This window comes from Apus apus, chromosome 1 (genome assembly GCF_020740795.1).
Source record: "Apus apus isolate bApuApu2 chromosome 1, bApuApu2.pri.cur, whole genome shotgun sequence".
Lineage (NCBI taxonomy): Eukaryota > Metazoa > Chordata > Aves > Apodiformes > Apodidae > Apus > Apus apus.
The window spans coordinates 7,704,622-7,719,783 of record NC_067282.1 but is presented as its reverse complement, the minus strand read 5'-3'; the positions used below and the strand labels follow the sequence as shown (position 1 = coordinate 7,719,783).

General features: G+C 46.4%; 1 protein-coding gene across 1 annotated transcript in view; it reads right to left on the bottom strand.

Moving 5' to 3' along the window:
• The window catches only part of RAB30 (RAB30, member RAS oncogene family), a 50,466-nt gene that overhangs the window by 11,505 nt on the left and 23,799 nt on the right, over window positions 1-15,162 (bottom strand). Inside the window, exons 2-4 of the mRNA XM_051621045.1 lie at window positions 6,957-7,057; window positions 5,271-5,354; window positions 342-525 (exon numbers count right to left, since the gene is read on the bottom strand). Coding sequence (XP_051477005.1) covers window positions 342-525; window positions 5,271-5,354; window positions 6,957-7,049 — 361 coding nt within the window. The 5' untranslated portion in view covers window positions 7,050-7,057. The remainder of the gene's footprint in view (window positions 1-341; window positions 526-5,270; window positions 5,355-6,956; window positions 7,058-15,162) is intronic.

Here is a 15,162-nt window from a genome sequence, read left to right as displayed (position 1 = left end):
CTTGTTGAAGTTCATCAAGTTTCTCCCTGTCCAACTCTCCAGCCTGTCCAGGTCTCACTGAATGGCAGCACAGTCTTCTGGTGTGTCAGCCACACCGATTTCCAGAAGGAATGGCCCAAGCACTAGTTTTAAGGCACCTGCTGCACCCTCACCCCACCTGCAGTGACATCTCTGGTCGGCACCAAGACCTGCAGCCCCAGCTGGAGCACCCAGCTCCACCAGCTCACGCAGGTGCCCCGTTTTCCTCCTGCCAAGCCCTTCACCAGCCCCTCAGCCAGCACAGCCCACCCACCCACCCCCTCACCAGGCCACCCAGTGTGTCAGGGTCCCTGGCCACTTACCCACGAGCACGGTGATGACCTTGCTGCTGGCGTACTGCTCGATCTCCCGCAGCCACTCGGGCAGGCAGCGGAAGGACTCCTCGCAGGTGATGTCGTAGGTCAGGATCAGCGCGTTGGCGCTGCGATAGTAGCTCTGCGTGATGGATCGGAAGCGCTCCTGCCCCGCCGTGTCCCAGATCTGCAGCTGTCGGCACAACGAGGAAGGGTGCCAAAAGGTAAAAAACCTGGTTTGTTGTGGGTTTTTTTGTTGTGTTTTTGTTTTTGTTTGTTTGTTTTTAATTCGGTAGCAGCACTGTTTTGACCTAAAAAAATCCCACAACTCTTCAGGGTAAAGCCAGTGCTGGGAAAGCACTTGGTTCTTCTTACCCTTCGGCTTCCCCTCCCCCAGCATTTTTTGTTTCTGTCCCTGCACTTGGGGATTGAAATGCAAAGCACAAAGTCAGCTGGCACTAGGACCAAGAGCCTCATGAGGCCACAGGTCTGAGGGCTTTCATGCGACTTCTAGCATCTCAGGCACATCGTTTAGTGATGTACTTGGCAGCTGTAGGTTAATGGTTGGACCTGGTGATCTGAAAGGTCTTTCCCAACTAAAAGTATTCTGTGATCCTCTCTCCCTCTGCTGTGGGCAGAGCTGCTGGTCTGGAGTTACAAGGCAGGTGCTGGAGGGAGAAAGTAACTTCTGCCCCCAAAGTCCAACTAACAGCAGCATCCATCTCAAGACAAAGAAAAAAAGCCTCTGCTCTCGCTCCTGAAGATAGTTATTCTGAGATGAAATCACAGGACTGCATGAGGAGCTCCAAGGACTCCAACATATTTCCTCTCCCCAGCTTAAGCCATCTCACCCAGTTGCTCACCACCTGCCTTCCCAACATGTAGAACTGGTTGTCATGTCCTTAACTGTATCAACGAGGCCATGAGTTTGCCAGACCCTCTGGGTGCAGGGAGACAACACACATTTCCCAATACAAACTAAACTCATACTGTGTTTATAATTTGACCATCTAATAGTTTTCGGTGGGTCATCAAAACCTCAGTTTTTCAGAAAGGCAGTCAAAGAAGCAAATTAAAGCATTTCAACATAAAAGAGTACTTCTCTGCTTCAGCTTTTTATGGTTTTTTTTTAAAGCACCCCTCCCTGGAATTAAATATGTGAAAGGATGATTTCCAGCCAGAATCCTGTGTACTTTGGAAAGAAAAAGGTAAAGTATTCGAGATTTTTCCACATATTCAGCAGCCCATAACACAGAAAACCTTATTCTTGCCCAATTCCAAAGTTGAACTATGCCAGCAACTCATCATAAATGTGTTAGCTTGAAATGAGAGCTCCCAATAGCAGCTTTCAGACATGACATATGGAAAAGTACATTTTTTGCAGAGAAAGTAATTTGTGGCTGTCTTACAGCTCCCGGGCACCCTTGGGCTCATCTCTTGGCATAGCTGTGCATTAATGGCTGCAAGTGGCACCTGCACTTAAGTGACACAAAAAACCATGTATGAAATTACTTGCACATGAAATTAATGTAAGAAGGGAGTCCCCATTAAAGCAAACCAGCCTCCAAGCTCTGGCAGATGGAAAAACACAGATAAGTTTGTTGTTGTTTGGCTGTTTCCCAGGAAGAACATTTACTGATGAGTCTGCTGGTTAACTCCACCTTGTATATGTTTCGCATTTACCAAAAAGATCTCCAGGCTGATAAAAAAACTTGATGTGAATATGCTCTTCCACTTCTTCAATATAATAGACACTGAAAGCAAAAGGGATTGCCCTGGGGGAGTGGGTTTCTTACCAGCTGCAGCCGTCAGTCTACCTGTGACCTGGGTGCAGAAGGCAGGGAAGAAGCCCCCAACCTTACAGCCTCTGATCAGCCCTTCCTACCCACAAAATGCACATCTCACACTTAACCCCACTGATTATTCCTGCCAAATAAAGTATTTCACAGCAACTATTTTACTTGTACCACTTTTTTCAGAGGAACCAAAGGACTCAGCCTTCAGAAAATCTAGATATTTGTTTTCCTGGAGCTGCTTCCCACTCTCCCAAAATTTGCACATACATTTAGCTTTATGCATATGAACTTTTCCACTAAGTACAATGAGATCACAGGTCCATGTAGCATAGTCCTCTGTTAGCAGAACTGAGGGTGCTGAGCTTTGACCAGCATGATGACCACTATCTACTTGGCTTGAATTTGTGTAGCTTCTTAATACAGGTGTGGCACATATTTTTGGTTTTATTAGAAAGGACCAGGCAGATCAAAAAGCCCCCTCAAATGCATAATGCTGTCTCAGCTCATCCATCAGTGCTCATATGTGACATGACTTGCACACAGCTTTCGTGCTAGCAAGTCCCTCTCCACTGACTTTCAAATACAATCTTGAAAGCTGGAAAGTATTTTTCCCCAGAAATTTGTAATTTATTTTCAAGCCTGAAAACCTTTCTGGTAAACAGTTCTGCACTCCCATCCAGGATCCCAGCAGACATCCAAAAGATGCTGCCCAGCATATAGGAGTCATGACTCAGGCACTGTGAAATGAGCTAGCAGTCACAGAAGTGCTTTGTTTGACTGAGATGTCATTTCGATTGCTCTGTGCTCTGACTCATTCCTGCTTTTCCTCCTCATTACATGTTTACTCTCCCTAGCACTGCTTACTAAAAAACTTTTGGCTACCAGATCACTCACTAAAATAAATGAGTTTGCCTTTCAGACTCCAGAAGGCTCATTCAAATGCCCATATACATCATACTAAGCTTTCTCCCAAGCTTGGTCATTGTGGCTGAGCTCCAGAAACTCCAATTTACTCCACTGGTGGGGTCAGGAGATTTTGATTTGTTGGGACAGATTATTTAGCAACTCATTATTTGCTACATGAAGTACAGCTGGTACACCAGCTACCACTTGCTAACAGCTCTGTGAAGCCCCAGGTTGATGAAGAGAGTTGCTTGGGTGGACACTTGTGCATTCATCAGATATTTGAAGGGCAGCAGAGAAATACCATGCTGATCAATTTTCATTTAGCTTGTCAAGCCTCCCTGAACTGTCCTTGCCCCTGAGATGGCCAATGTTGGCATAACTGCTCCAAACTCTCTCTTAAGGAGTTGGCATCCTCAGTCCAAGCTAGTCTTAAGCAGGATTATGTCATGGGAGCAACAAGTCAAACAAGTTCACCTGTTCAAAAAACAGACCTCAGATATAAACCAAGATCTTAAGGCTTCAATCTGTACTTGAAAGGGAACCAGATGCTTGGAAAAGAGGAAGTGTCTGAAGGGGATGGAATTTATCTTCCTTGAGATTGGTTTCCTTCCTCCATTGACCAAAACAATTTTGAAACAGCTGGTTTAAGCCAGGTACAAAGAAAAAAATTAATTCCACCTTCAATGCAGGACTTAAGCCATTTACCAGCTTAGATCCTCCGAGCTGTTCCACTGCAGCTGATTTGGGCTGAAAGAAGCATCTCTGCTGTCCAAGGAGCCTGGAAAAGCAGCATCTGTGTCCTGGCTGACCCTGCTTCACCAGATGTCTGCTAATGAGCATCACAAGGACCAAACTGAGCAGGGACAGCATGTGGGCTGCACGTGATCCTCACTGCATTCCTGCCCACTGCTCTGCCCTGCTTGCACAGCCACATGCTGAACACTAACTCCATCTCTAGCAGGAAAAGGTATGTACAACTCTTGTTCTTCACCTGCTCGGGCTTGAAGGTCTTCTGGTCTTGGACTATCACTTGCCATCAGTTTGTACAGCTCCTCAGGCAGCTGGGTGGAAGCCTGCTGGTACAATTGTGGCTTTTAAAATCTTTCCTAAACTCAGGAACACAGCTTCTGATTTTCTTCTTAAAAACCCTCAGTGCCAAAATCCAGGTTAAAAAAACCCAGGGCTGAAAAATCTGCCTAAGTCCACTGTTTTCATCCCATCAATTACATGAGCTTAAAAATGAGTCTTGATGTCATACCCAGCCACTGTCACACTGCTGCCACTCTCCCATTTGCTCAGTACTAGGTTTGGTGAAGGCAGCAAGGGCACAACTGCTGTTTTTCAGTTCAATGGCCCTGGATTTAATTGAGGCAGAGTAATTCCAGGAGCAGCTCAGGGACTCTAGACATCTTTATAGTACAGGCTCAGGTAACAATACTTTTCTTTCACCTCTTGGATACCACAGTAGCTCTAGTGAAATCTCTACTAATGAACAAAGCAATCCCAGCCAGCATCTCTGGATGCTGGAACCCAACCATGGATCCCATTAAGCATGAGGCTAGTCCCTGACGTGTTTTGGCCCAGGTAAAGCAACCCTCTGCCAAGCAATGCTCAGGCTCATTTCTGGAGTTACCACAGGACAGGGACAGTTTCCCAACAGCACTTTGGTTGCAAACACCCTATTATGCAGAGTAAAAGAGTTAAAAATATAGAGGACATTGTCCTTCTCAATTCAGCCTGTGACTGAAGCACCAGTTTTGTGACCATCTCTGCTTCTCCCAAATCTGTAACTCAGCAAAAGTGGAAGATGAACCTTTGTTGCACAGAACCACCCAAGTCCAGAGGCCTGCTCTCCCTAACAGCCACCTTGGGAGCTCACAGAAGACGTTCATCAAGCACGTCCCAGGGGGAATGCAACAGATTTCCACTTACCAGAAATGCCATGAGCAGAGGTTGCACAGAAACACTTCTTTGTGCTTCCTCAACCCCAGCCAGGCACAATTTTAGTGTCTCCTAAGCAAGGACAGAGTTTTGCAAGGTCTCCCCTTCCTGTTTTCTCCCTTAGAGTAGGTTCATCGCTATCATCCTGGTGATAACTTGGAGAGTGGCACAAACCCTGTGAGACTCAGCAGTGCCTGAGCCCTGCCAGCAGCTGTGTGCCTGCAGGCAGCAGGGGGCTGCAGCAAACCTCAGCTATGGCACCACGAGTTTACACTTCACGCTGTCAGGCTCCTACCTTTACTTTTTCGCCGTTTATTTCCACAGTTTTAATCATAAAGTCAACCCCAATCGTGGCTCCTTGACCTGGTGGGAAAAGCCCCTGAAATAAAACAGAGTTTCATTAAGCAAATTTCTATCGCATGACAAAACTCCCTTTGGGTGCCAATCCTCACCTTTTTCCACCCTCAAAACCATTCCCCTCTTGTCCCCTCCCCCAGACACTTATTTCCATCACATTTAGAGAAGAAAATACTACATTTCCCCAACACAAAGGTTACCATAGTTCAACCCCAGTGTTTTTGCTGCTTACACATCCCTAATTGTGTAGCAAAGTCATTGCCTTGAGAGGCAGGAATACAAAAGAAGAGGAGGAGGATGCATGCAGGGAAAAGAGGGGGGAAAAGCCCATATGCTTCTGTGCAGCTGGCAGAGGCAGGAAAAGGGTAGATGGAAATCCTCTAGCCCCCTTCCCAATGTCTCAAAAGAGATGGGAGTTCCAGCACGGGATCAGGTGCCTTTGCTCCTGCAATATCACACCTTCCCTTTCCTTTCAACCACAAACTACAGCACAAAAAGGCATTTCTGGCAGCTCCCAGCACAGGGTCACATCCCTGCACAGCATTTTGGGAGTGAAGCACAGAGCCAGCCACTACTGGTGCCACAGCAATGACAATGGCTGGAGTGATGCTGGTGGTATTTCATTGCAGCAGCAGCAGGAAGGACCAAACAGCAAATAAACAAAAAAAAATGGAGCTTTTTGATTTGTGTGTCTAGGTCTACAAGGTCAGGCTGGATGGGGCTTTGAGCAACGTGGGTCTAGTGGGAGGTGTCCCTGCCCATGGCAGGGGGGTTGCAACTAAATGATCTTCAAGGTCCCTTCAAACCCAAACCATTATATGATTCTGTGATTCTATGTTTATTTTGGGACACATCCATCCCCTACAGCAGCTGTGCTGGCAAAGCACAAACAGCAGAAGTGGCAAGAAATTTTTGAGTTTAACCCTTTGGGGTTGACTAGCTTTACTGCCACCGGCTGTCACAGGCAGTTGGAGAGTGTTTAAATTCACCACAGCTTTAAAACTAAAATTAACACTGAAGGGGGGAAATGGCTAACAATTCCTACTGAAGAATGCAACAAAAAAACCTACAAGTCATGTTTTATAGTCCGTCATGCAAAACCTTCTCTTGTCCCAGACCAGAGAAGCCTGGTCCTTTCCCTGTTATTCCGTCACAAACAAAGGTCTGGTGTGTAACAGAAGACACTGGAGTGACAGCCCAGGGCCCAGCTTATTTAATTATCTACTAATGACAAATAACAGGGAGAGCTTTGTGCAGTAAGTTTTGAGGAGGAGAAGGCACACAGGAGTACACCAGGAGATGTGCTGGTGCCTATAACCAACGCAAAGCACCTCAAAAGCAGGAACTGTCCCAGCAGCTTTCAGAGGGCACTTTCCATCTTCAGAGAGGGATAAGCTTTCTCCAGTGCAAGATCCCCAGCAGGGCCAAGAACAGTAATAGACACAGATGTGCTGCTTGTGCCCATACGTTGCTACAGCTGATGCACCCACCAAGAGCATGGACAACAAAATACTTTGGAGCGGTGACGCTGGCAGAGCCCTTGGTGCACAGACAGGTCTCCACAGTCCCGTCCCAGTGCTGTCCCCACCCCGATGTCCCACGTCCAAGAGGTGCCCAACCTTACCTGAGTGAAGCGACGGACTAAGCAGGTCTTCCCCACACCAGCGTTGCCAATTAAAACAATTTTGAAGAGGAAATCATAATCTTCCATACTCATTTACGCAGCTGCAAGAGAGACAGAGAGCGCAAGGCGATGTGAGCCAAGGCAGTGGGGAAATGCCCTTTTATTCCTGCTGAACTTTATTCCTCCAAATATTCAGAACAAAGGTCCCCTAGCATGTGCTTGGCTCCTCAGATAAGGGAGAAGAGCCCTTCCCACTCCAGGCTGAGACATCCACATAGTCCAATGTCAACTGTGGCAAAACCTCAGCCACGTTTCTGCTTTCGTGCCATCTCACCTGGCTTTCCACAAATCAGAGATGCTCATTTTCAGCTTTCCCAGCAGTGTTTCACAAGCCCAAGCCACCGTTTCCTAGATTTCCCCAAATGTCTGTTTCACTTTAAACTACATCAGCTCCAAAGGACAGCATGGACTTTGCCACATTGTAAAAGGGGATCGCAAAATTTATCTCTGTTTGGGCAATACCCAGAAACCTCCCAGGAGCTCCTCCAGGCAGGCACTGGGTACCCACACAGCAGGGCTGGGGAGAACATGAGGGCAGAACAGATCTGGAAATTAAAATAATTTTAAAATAAAAGCAGCAGCGTTTGCCTTAGAGACAGAAAGAGTTAATTTGGTAAAGTCATAGTGGGGGAGTGAGGTAAGAGTTTGGCTAAAGTACATTAAGAGGACTTTCTAAAAAAGAGGAAATAATAGAAGCTGTTATGAATATTGCTACTACTGTGATAATTTTCTTTAGTTTTGTAAGGGTAGCTTGCTTGGTGCAAAGCTCAGATGGGAAGCGAATGCCAAGGCCAACCTCCTTGGCAGGATGCAGAGACTGAGGTTTCAGCAGTGTCATGGGAGATGGGCAGGATTGCCTGCATGGAGAAAGAGCTACAAGGCTTCCTTAGGCTGCTTGAAGCATGGGGACAATGGAACAGATAAAGGTTTGCTTTGCTGTGGCTAAGCAAGGCACAAGGGATGAGTATCTACACTTCCGTCTCCAGTGCACCCAAGGGTATCACTGACAACCCAACCAGAAAAGGAGTCTGTGACCTTTCAAAAAAGCAACAACTGGCAGAAGAGACTCAAGCTGGAGACTTTTAGGCAGATAGGAAAAGCCATAGAAATGGATCAGAAGAGCAGTGTCCAAACCCAGTGTCCAGGAGGGTCCAGGTATTACATGTGACATCAAAAACCTCTCAGGACTGATCCGGGGTAACAGCATATGAGAGGTCAGTAAAGACAGAGATACACAAGCCATTGGTTGAGATGCCAGGTAAGGTGATATCTGAACATTGGTACCTAACCCACCTGTGCCTATAGATTAGGTATTGGATGAGGAGACAGAGACAAAGATGGGAAGCACAGGACATGGGTGGGGGCAAAATGATTTTTAAAAGTATTATGAAATTGTTATCCTCAATAATGCCCCACAATGCTTAGAGGGCTTTTACAGAGCTGACAAAGGGAACCAGTACAGCACAGGTGAAACAAGCTTCTTGTGCTCAGCCCAAAGGCAGAGTGTCCTCTCTATTGCTTCCAAACCTCAGGAGGTTTTGTTACCACACACCAGAAAGCCCCAGCTACCAACTCCATTCCCCCCATACAGCTGTTGTAGGCTTACAGTCAAACAGCAGGAGAATATGAGATAAAACAGAGACAGTCTGGGTCTGCCTGACAGGACACACTGAAACAGCTCTCCAGCCACCAACAAGAGCCTGGTGGACCCTAAGGCAAAGACGTAGAAGGCTGACTCAGCTACTTCACATCTCTGTGATCCTTGACCTTTACAGCAGCCTAAAAAAAGGGGTAAGTACACCAATTAGTGACTCATGAGCTGCATCACATCAGCAGATCATTAGCAGGACACAGCTGAGTCACGACATGGACATGTCACTTTGCCTGGGCCAGTGACACCACGTGGCACTTTCCCTGCTGCTGCTTCGCTGAGCTGGAGCTATGGTCCCCTGCAGTGTCCAGCAGCAGCTGGAGCTGTCCTGAGGATGCTCTAACCTCACCTTGCTCTGACATGTAAGACCTCACAGCTCTCTCCTACCTCTTAATACAGTGAAAGAGGGGGACCTTAAAGAGCAGCCTCAAAAAAAACGCTCTTTTTATTTTCTGGGGTTGCTATTTTGTGTAATCTTTTGGTATTTCCATGCCTAGCTTTCCCAGAGTGGGACTGGATGATAACAACAGTTTTAAGAACACATTGACCGTGCTCTTGCAATTGAGACTAAACAATAATACAGGGTTTCAAGCTTTCACACTAACCAATGTGAAGACAAACGTGATCATCCACTAAAAGCTATTTCAAGACTAACGACACTTACTCAGCACTGGATAATTATCCCTGAGATGCTTCAAATCCCGGAGGGCACTGCTCCCCCCTGGAGGGATTCCAGTTCTATTACTTGTACCCTAAACAACCCAACAAGCAAATTTATCTTCTCAGGAAGCTTAAAAATAAACTTCCTCTGCAGAGCTTTGAGCTCCAAAATGTTAAATGGCTCAGACATACCCTAGAGTTATGTCTGATCCCCTTCATTAGGCTCCAAGACTAATCATATGCGATAATGACCCCAAACTAGTAGATGAGCCAAGGTCATAAAACAAACAATGTGACAATGGGATTAAATGCCAGAACTGAAAAAGAACAAAAAGAGGAGGCACAGGAGCAGAGAAAGCAATGGACTGAGCGCAAGGAAGATGGAGAAGGCATTTGAGAGGTGGAACGGGCAAACGAAGTTGATCATCACTGCCCTATTACCCTGTGTTCACCAAAAGGGGAGTTTGTCCCTTGGATGTGCAGACACCAACCCACATGCTGTCAGCACTGAACACAGAAACATTGCATCAGTTGCTATTACGAAAGCTTCTCCTCCTGCAACACTTTCAGCCAAGTGACCTTTGCTGCTGACTCAGGCCTACACAACCCTCCCTCTCTCCCGGGAAGATGTGTCTCGACCTCTGCCCCGTTCGCCACAGCCGGGGAATGTGCATCTCAGCAACACATCACACTTTGAATTATATGCCTGGAAAAAAAAAAAAAAAGCTGAGTGCAACCTTGTTTGCTTATGAGGTTTGATTTTTTTTTTCCCTTTCTTTTTTCTTATGTTTGTAGGCACAGGGCCCTGCTTTGCATCTCCACAGGGATTGAAGGCATTTGGGCTGCAGTTGCCTCTCCCACCCTTTGGCAGATAAGACCTTGCAGCAAAAGCAGGGGATGGGATGCCTGTCCATTCCTCAGCCAACCCTCACCACATGTATTTAAATAATGAACAGGGTTAGCTAAAGCACACAGACATGCCCTGCGATTCTATGAACCCCCTGTGCCCAGTCAAACTAAGGGGCAAACAAACACTGCAAAAAGATGATAAAATATGCAGTTCAGAAAATCATAAAATGATTTGGGTTGGAAGAGACATTAACCTGGCCTTGAACACTTCCAGGGATGGGGCTTCCACAACTTCCCTGGGCAGCCAGTGTCTCACCACCCTTGCAGGAAACCCTCTATCAGCTTAAAACAGTTACCCCTCATCCTATTAGTCCATTCCCTTATGAAAAGCCCCTCCCCAGTTTTCCTGTAACCCCTTCAGATACTGGAAGGTGCTATAGGGTCTCCCTTAAGCCTTCTTTTCTCCAGGCTGAACAGCCCCAGCTCTCTTAGCCTGTCTTCATAGGAGAGGTGCTTCAGCCTTCTGATCATCTTGATGGCTCTTCTCTGGACCCACTCCAACAGCTTCACATTCTTCTTGTGCTGGAGACCTTACATTGGGGGTGATAAGCACTGCCAAGTACATCAAAGCTGGGATGTCTGACCTGATTCAACCATGTCATGTTCAGCCTCTTTGAGTATTGACTAAGTGGCAGAAACACAAGGCAAAGGTTCAACTGCTACCTGGGAGTCACAAATTACTTTGGAAGGCTCAAGTTCTCCTTCAAACGGATGAAACCACTATTGTGCCTGTCCCTCACCAGCTTTTACACCAGGACCAGACTTTACACAAAACAATCACCAAGTATGAGCAAGGGTTTTAGCTGATAAAGAAATCACTGGCATTTCTCTCTTGATTCCTTTGCTTGAGGAAGACTTTCTAGCCCCAGGCATGCTGAGAGCAGGCTTTATGATGATGATTTTGCCCCAGTTGTTTTTGGCTCATAGAGCCAAAAGTAGAGTGGGAGACTTCAAAAGAGCAAGACTTCTTCAGCTGACCACAAGGTGTGCCAACCTCTGCCTGTCTTTCACCCTCCCTGAAGATCACAAGGTGCTCAGGAACACCACAGACAGCCTTCGTTTGAAGTAAAAACCTTTCATGTATAAAAGAATGTTTTGACACCTTTGTTTCAGATGAGTAAAACAGAAATAACCTGTTGTTCCTAAACCTCCATGGTACCTCAGTCCACTTCAGAGTCAGAGGCACAGGAGCCTATAGAGTATGACTTCCATCCTCCTCAGGGCCAGGTAACAACCAGAAGCAAGGACTGCATGGTGAATCATGGCATTATCTTCATGGCATGGCATGGCATGGCATCAGTTTCACTCATGGGTCTTCACTTCCCACAGCTTGAAGAAGCATCAGAAGGCTTTGTGGGCAAGACCTGCTTATGAGTCCTGGTTAGGGGACCACTGTCCCCAAATCAGAATAGGTCAAATCAGAGCAGGCTTAGTGCAGGCAGGTGATGCAGACCCACATGTGGCTATGCACAGCCTAGAGTTCAAGCCACACTGCAGAGACTTGCCCACATTTAAGGATAAAGGCAGGAACTCAGGCACAATGCTAAGCCAGGAACACTGATAATCTGCAGCTCAGCTCTATCCCATCCTCATTTACAACCTCCTCTTTCATTTAGACACAGAAAAAGATCTACAGCCCCTTCCACCTGCTGGATCTAACCAGGAAATCAGGGTGGATTTTGATGTACTCACACCGTATTAGTGAACTAGGATTTTCTGCTCTTCATCATCCAACAGCTATAAACAAAAATAAATTCACCTAAATGACTCAAGTTCAAACAGCAGCGGTTAGTATACAGGTATTACACTGATCACACATGCTGTATGAGCCAGGAAATTCAAAGCTAAGGCTAATATTTCAAGCAGAAAATTATTCCTTGCAGGCCAGAAAATTGCAGGGAACTCAGATCTGGACATGCTGCTGCCTTATGCAACTCCGGATAAAACATTTTCATTTCCAGAGCACCTGCCAACCCAAGCAAGCTCCTGCACTGGGCAAGGACGAGCCCAGCCTGTGCCCCTCTGCAACCAACCAGCCTGCACTCCCTTCTGCTGCCTTGCCCACATTCCCCACTCCTCCTCTCAACAAGGTTTAATTTCACTTTCATCCACACAGGAAAAATTAGAAGAGACTCCATCCCCACAAAAGCCTGCATGGCCCACACCACATGCCCACTCTGTGCTAGTGGTGGCAAAGCCACAAGCACGTGGGATGCACAGTCTCAGCTAGGTGGGACACTGAAACTTCAGGGATGTCTTTCCCAAATTGAAGGGAGAAAATTTATCTCACAGAGACCACAGAATATTTTGGGTTGGAAGGTCTTCCTGGAGTCTTCTCCAGGCTGAACAACCCTAACTCTCTCAGCTTCCCTTCAAAGATCAGGTATTCCAGCCCTCTGATAATTTTTGCTCCAACAGGTCCAGAACTTCTCTGTGTTGGGAGCTCCAGACCTGGACACAGTGCTCCAGCTGGGGTCTTACAGGAGCAGAGTAGCGGGGGACAATCATCTCCCTTGACCTGCTGGCCACGCTTCTTTTGATGCAGCCCAGGACACACACAGTTGTCTTTCTGGGATGCAAGCACATGTTGCCAGCTCATGTTGAGCTTCTCATCAACCAGTGCCTCCAAGTACTTCTCCTTAGGGCTGTTTTCAATCCATTCCCTTCCCAGCCTGTGTTTGCACTTGGGATTGCCTCAACCCAGGTGCAGGACCTTGCACTTGGCCTTACTGAATTTCACGAGGCTGGCATAGGCTCACCTCTCAAGCCTCCCATAAATACAGATATTTCTATAAAATACAGACAAGCTAAATTTGAGAGGTTTTGCATCAATGACTGCACAGAGCAAATCCTTCCCCTCACGTCTTCTGCCACTAGGGAATATTTGTAGTTTATCAGACTATTTTGATCCGGTCACAGCTCATACATTACTTGGCCACCAGGAGCTTGTGCAAGTGCTAGGAGGAACCCACTGATTAGTGAGTACAGCAGCTCCACCATAAAACAAGCAAGTAAATCCAGCATCAATATCATCCCAAGGAAGAGCCCAAGAGCACAAGCTCTGCTTTACTGGGCAGAAGGAGCTCAGTGGAGGATGCTCAGCTGTGATGCCCACACTCAACATGAGAGGGCTCAGCATTGCCACTGCCCCCTTGCCACAGCCCACTGCTGGACACCAGCTCACCTCACTTCCAGACACTGCAGATGCCTTCTCTGCCTGCTTTGCTTCACAATAGAGGTTACAGATCTCACATTCAGGAGCAATCTTTGGATTTTCATGTGCTCTTGGTATCCCCTGATGGTGAAAAGGCCTTACAGCCGTACTGTCCACAGCTGGGTAAAGTCTTCTGCGTGGCTTTGCTAGTACTGGTGTCAAGAGCAGCACTAACACACATCATTAATAATTTTTTGTTGGATGGTGGAAGGATGGGTGGTGTTTGGGTTGGACACACCCTTGAAGATCTCAGTGCCACCAACAGCTCTTCAGAAGAGACCAGGCAAGTTGTAGCTCCTGTGATCCAGTGTCCTCATTTAACCTCCCCACCTCCTGGAGGGAGGGGCAAGTGACACTTGTAATGCCCTTCACGGGGACTGGCCATGGAAGTGCAAAATATCACATGAGAAAGCGAGTTATATTCCATCAAATGTATCTGGGATTGAACTGTTCATCAATTACTATTCTCCTCACGGAGATAAACTAATTTGATTTCTGTGTTACTTAGGGGAAAATGAGATATACACAATGCTTACAAAATAACAAATAGAAAATTAATTTATTTAGGATTGGAAAAAAAAAAAAAGAAGAAGAAGTGCTGCCACGCACATCCACAATGTCACAAGAGTGGCTGACCAACCCCCACACCAGGAGGCCCAGGATACACACCATTTTTGGAAAACTGCTTCCAAGCATGACAGCAGCCCCATGCTCCATTTACTGGCAAAATCTGGGTTCTGACGGCAAAAAAACTGAGTGCAATCTTAACGTGTGCTTTTATAAACACCTTTCAAGGTGTGTCTTGACATGGAGATTCAATACTGCATGCTCAAAACAACACTCTGTGCGTGTTGTCACTTATTAATTGAAATAAGTAAAACCTTGGAGAAAAAAAAACACATGGGGAAAAATCACATAAAAGAGAACATAAGGGATGTGCAGAATAAAAACAAGGCCTAGATAACAGTGAAACACTAAGAATTAGACATAAGAAGATTCCAATTCAAGAAAAACACTCTCCAAGTAGTCAACAGCCCGGCCTTGAGACAGGCCTGCAAGAGAGATGAAAGGGATGGAAAGGAGCACTCCCCACAGCTTATCTTGGTTACAGCCTCCAGCACTGGGGAAAAACACACTGAGTAACTGAAATCACTGTATTAATACATTAATGAGCCATGAGCATACTAAAATTCACAGACACAGACTAGAGGGACCCCTACAAAGAACAAGCCCCTTACACTTTGAGCAGGCACAGTGAAATTCCCAAGTGTTGCCACTTTAAATGGAAGCAAGGAATTACTTGACCAGTTCTGTGTGCCAGTGATAGAATAACGTTAAAGTTTTTCCTCACATTTTGGGGTATAAAAGTAGCACTTGCATTTTGGGAAACTGAGTTTGTGGAACACGACCCTGCTCCCTTTTCTGTGCAGAACTGGATATTGAAGCAAGTATCTCAACTGTGTGTGGATTGGCTTCTTGCACCCCAGGTCACAGACCTGCTTTCAGGACAACATTGAGTTTGGTCATATTTTGTGGAATCACACAACCACCAAGCTGCATGCTCTGCAACAACACATTTTTGCATGAAAGCAGTTAAAAGACTTGGCCAGCACAGCAACCAGGCTGACTTCCAAGTATGGAAACTTGCATTGCCAAAAATCCAGCCAAAAATGCTGTTTTATCCACTCAAAACCAACATCCTCTTCCCAAAG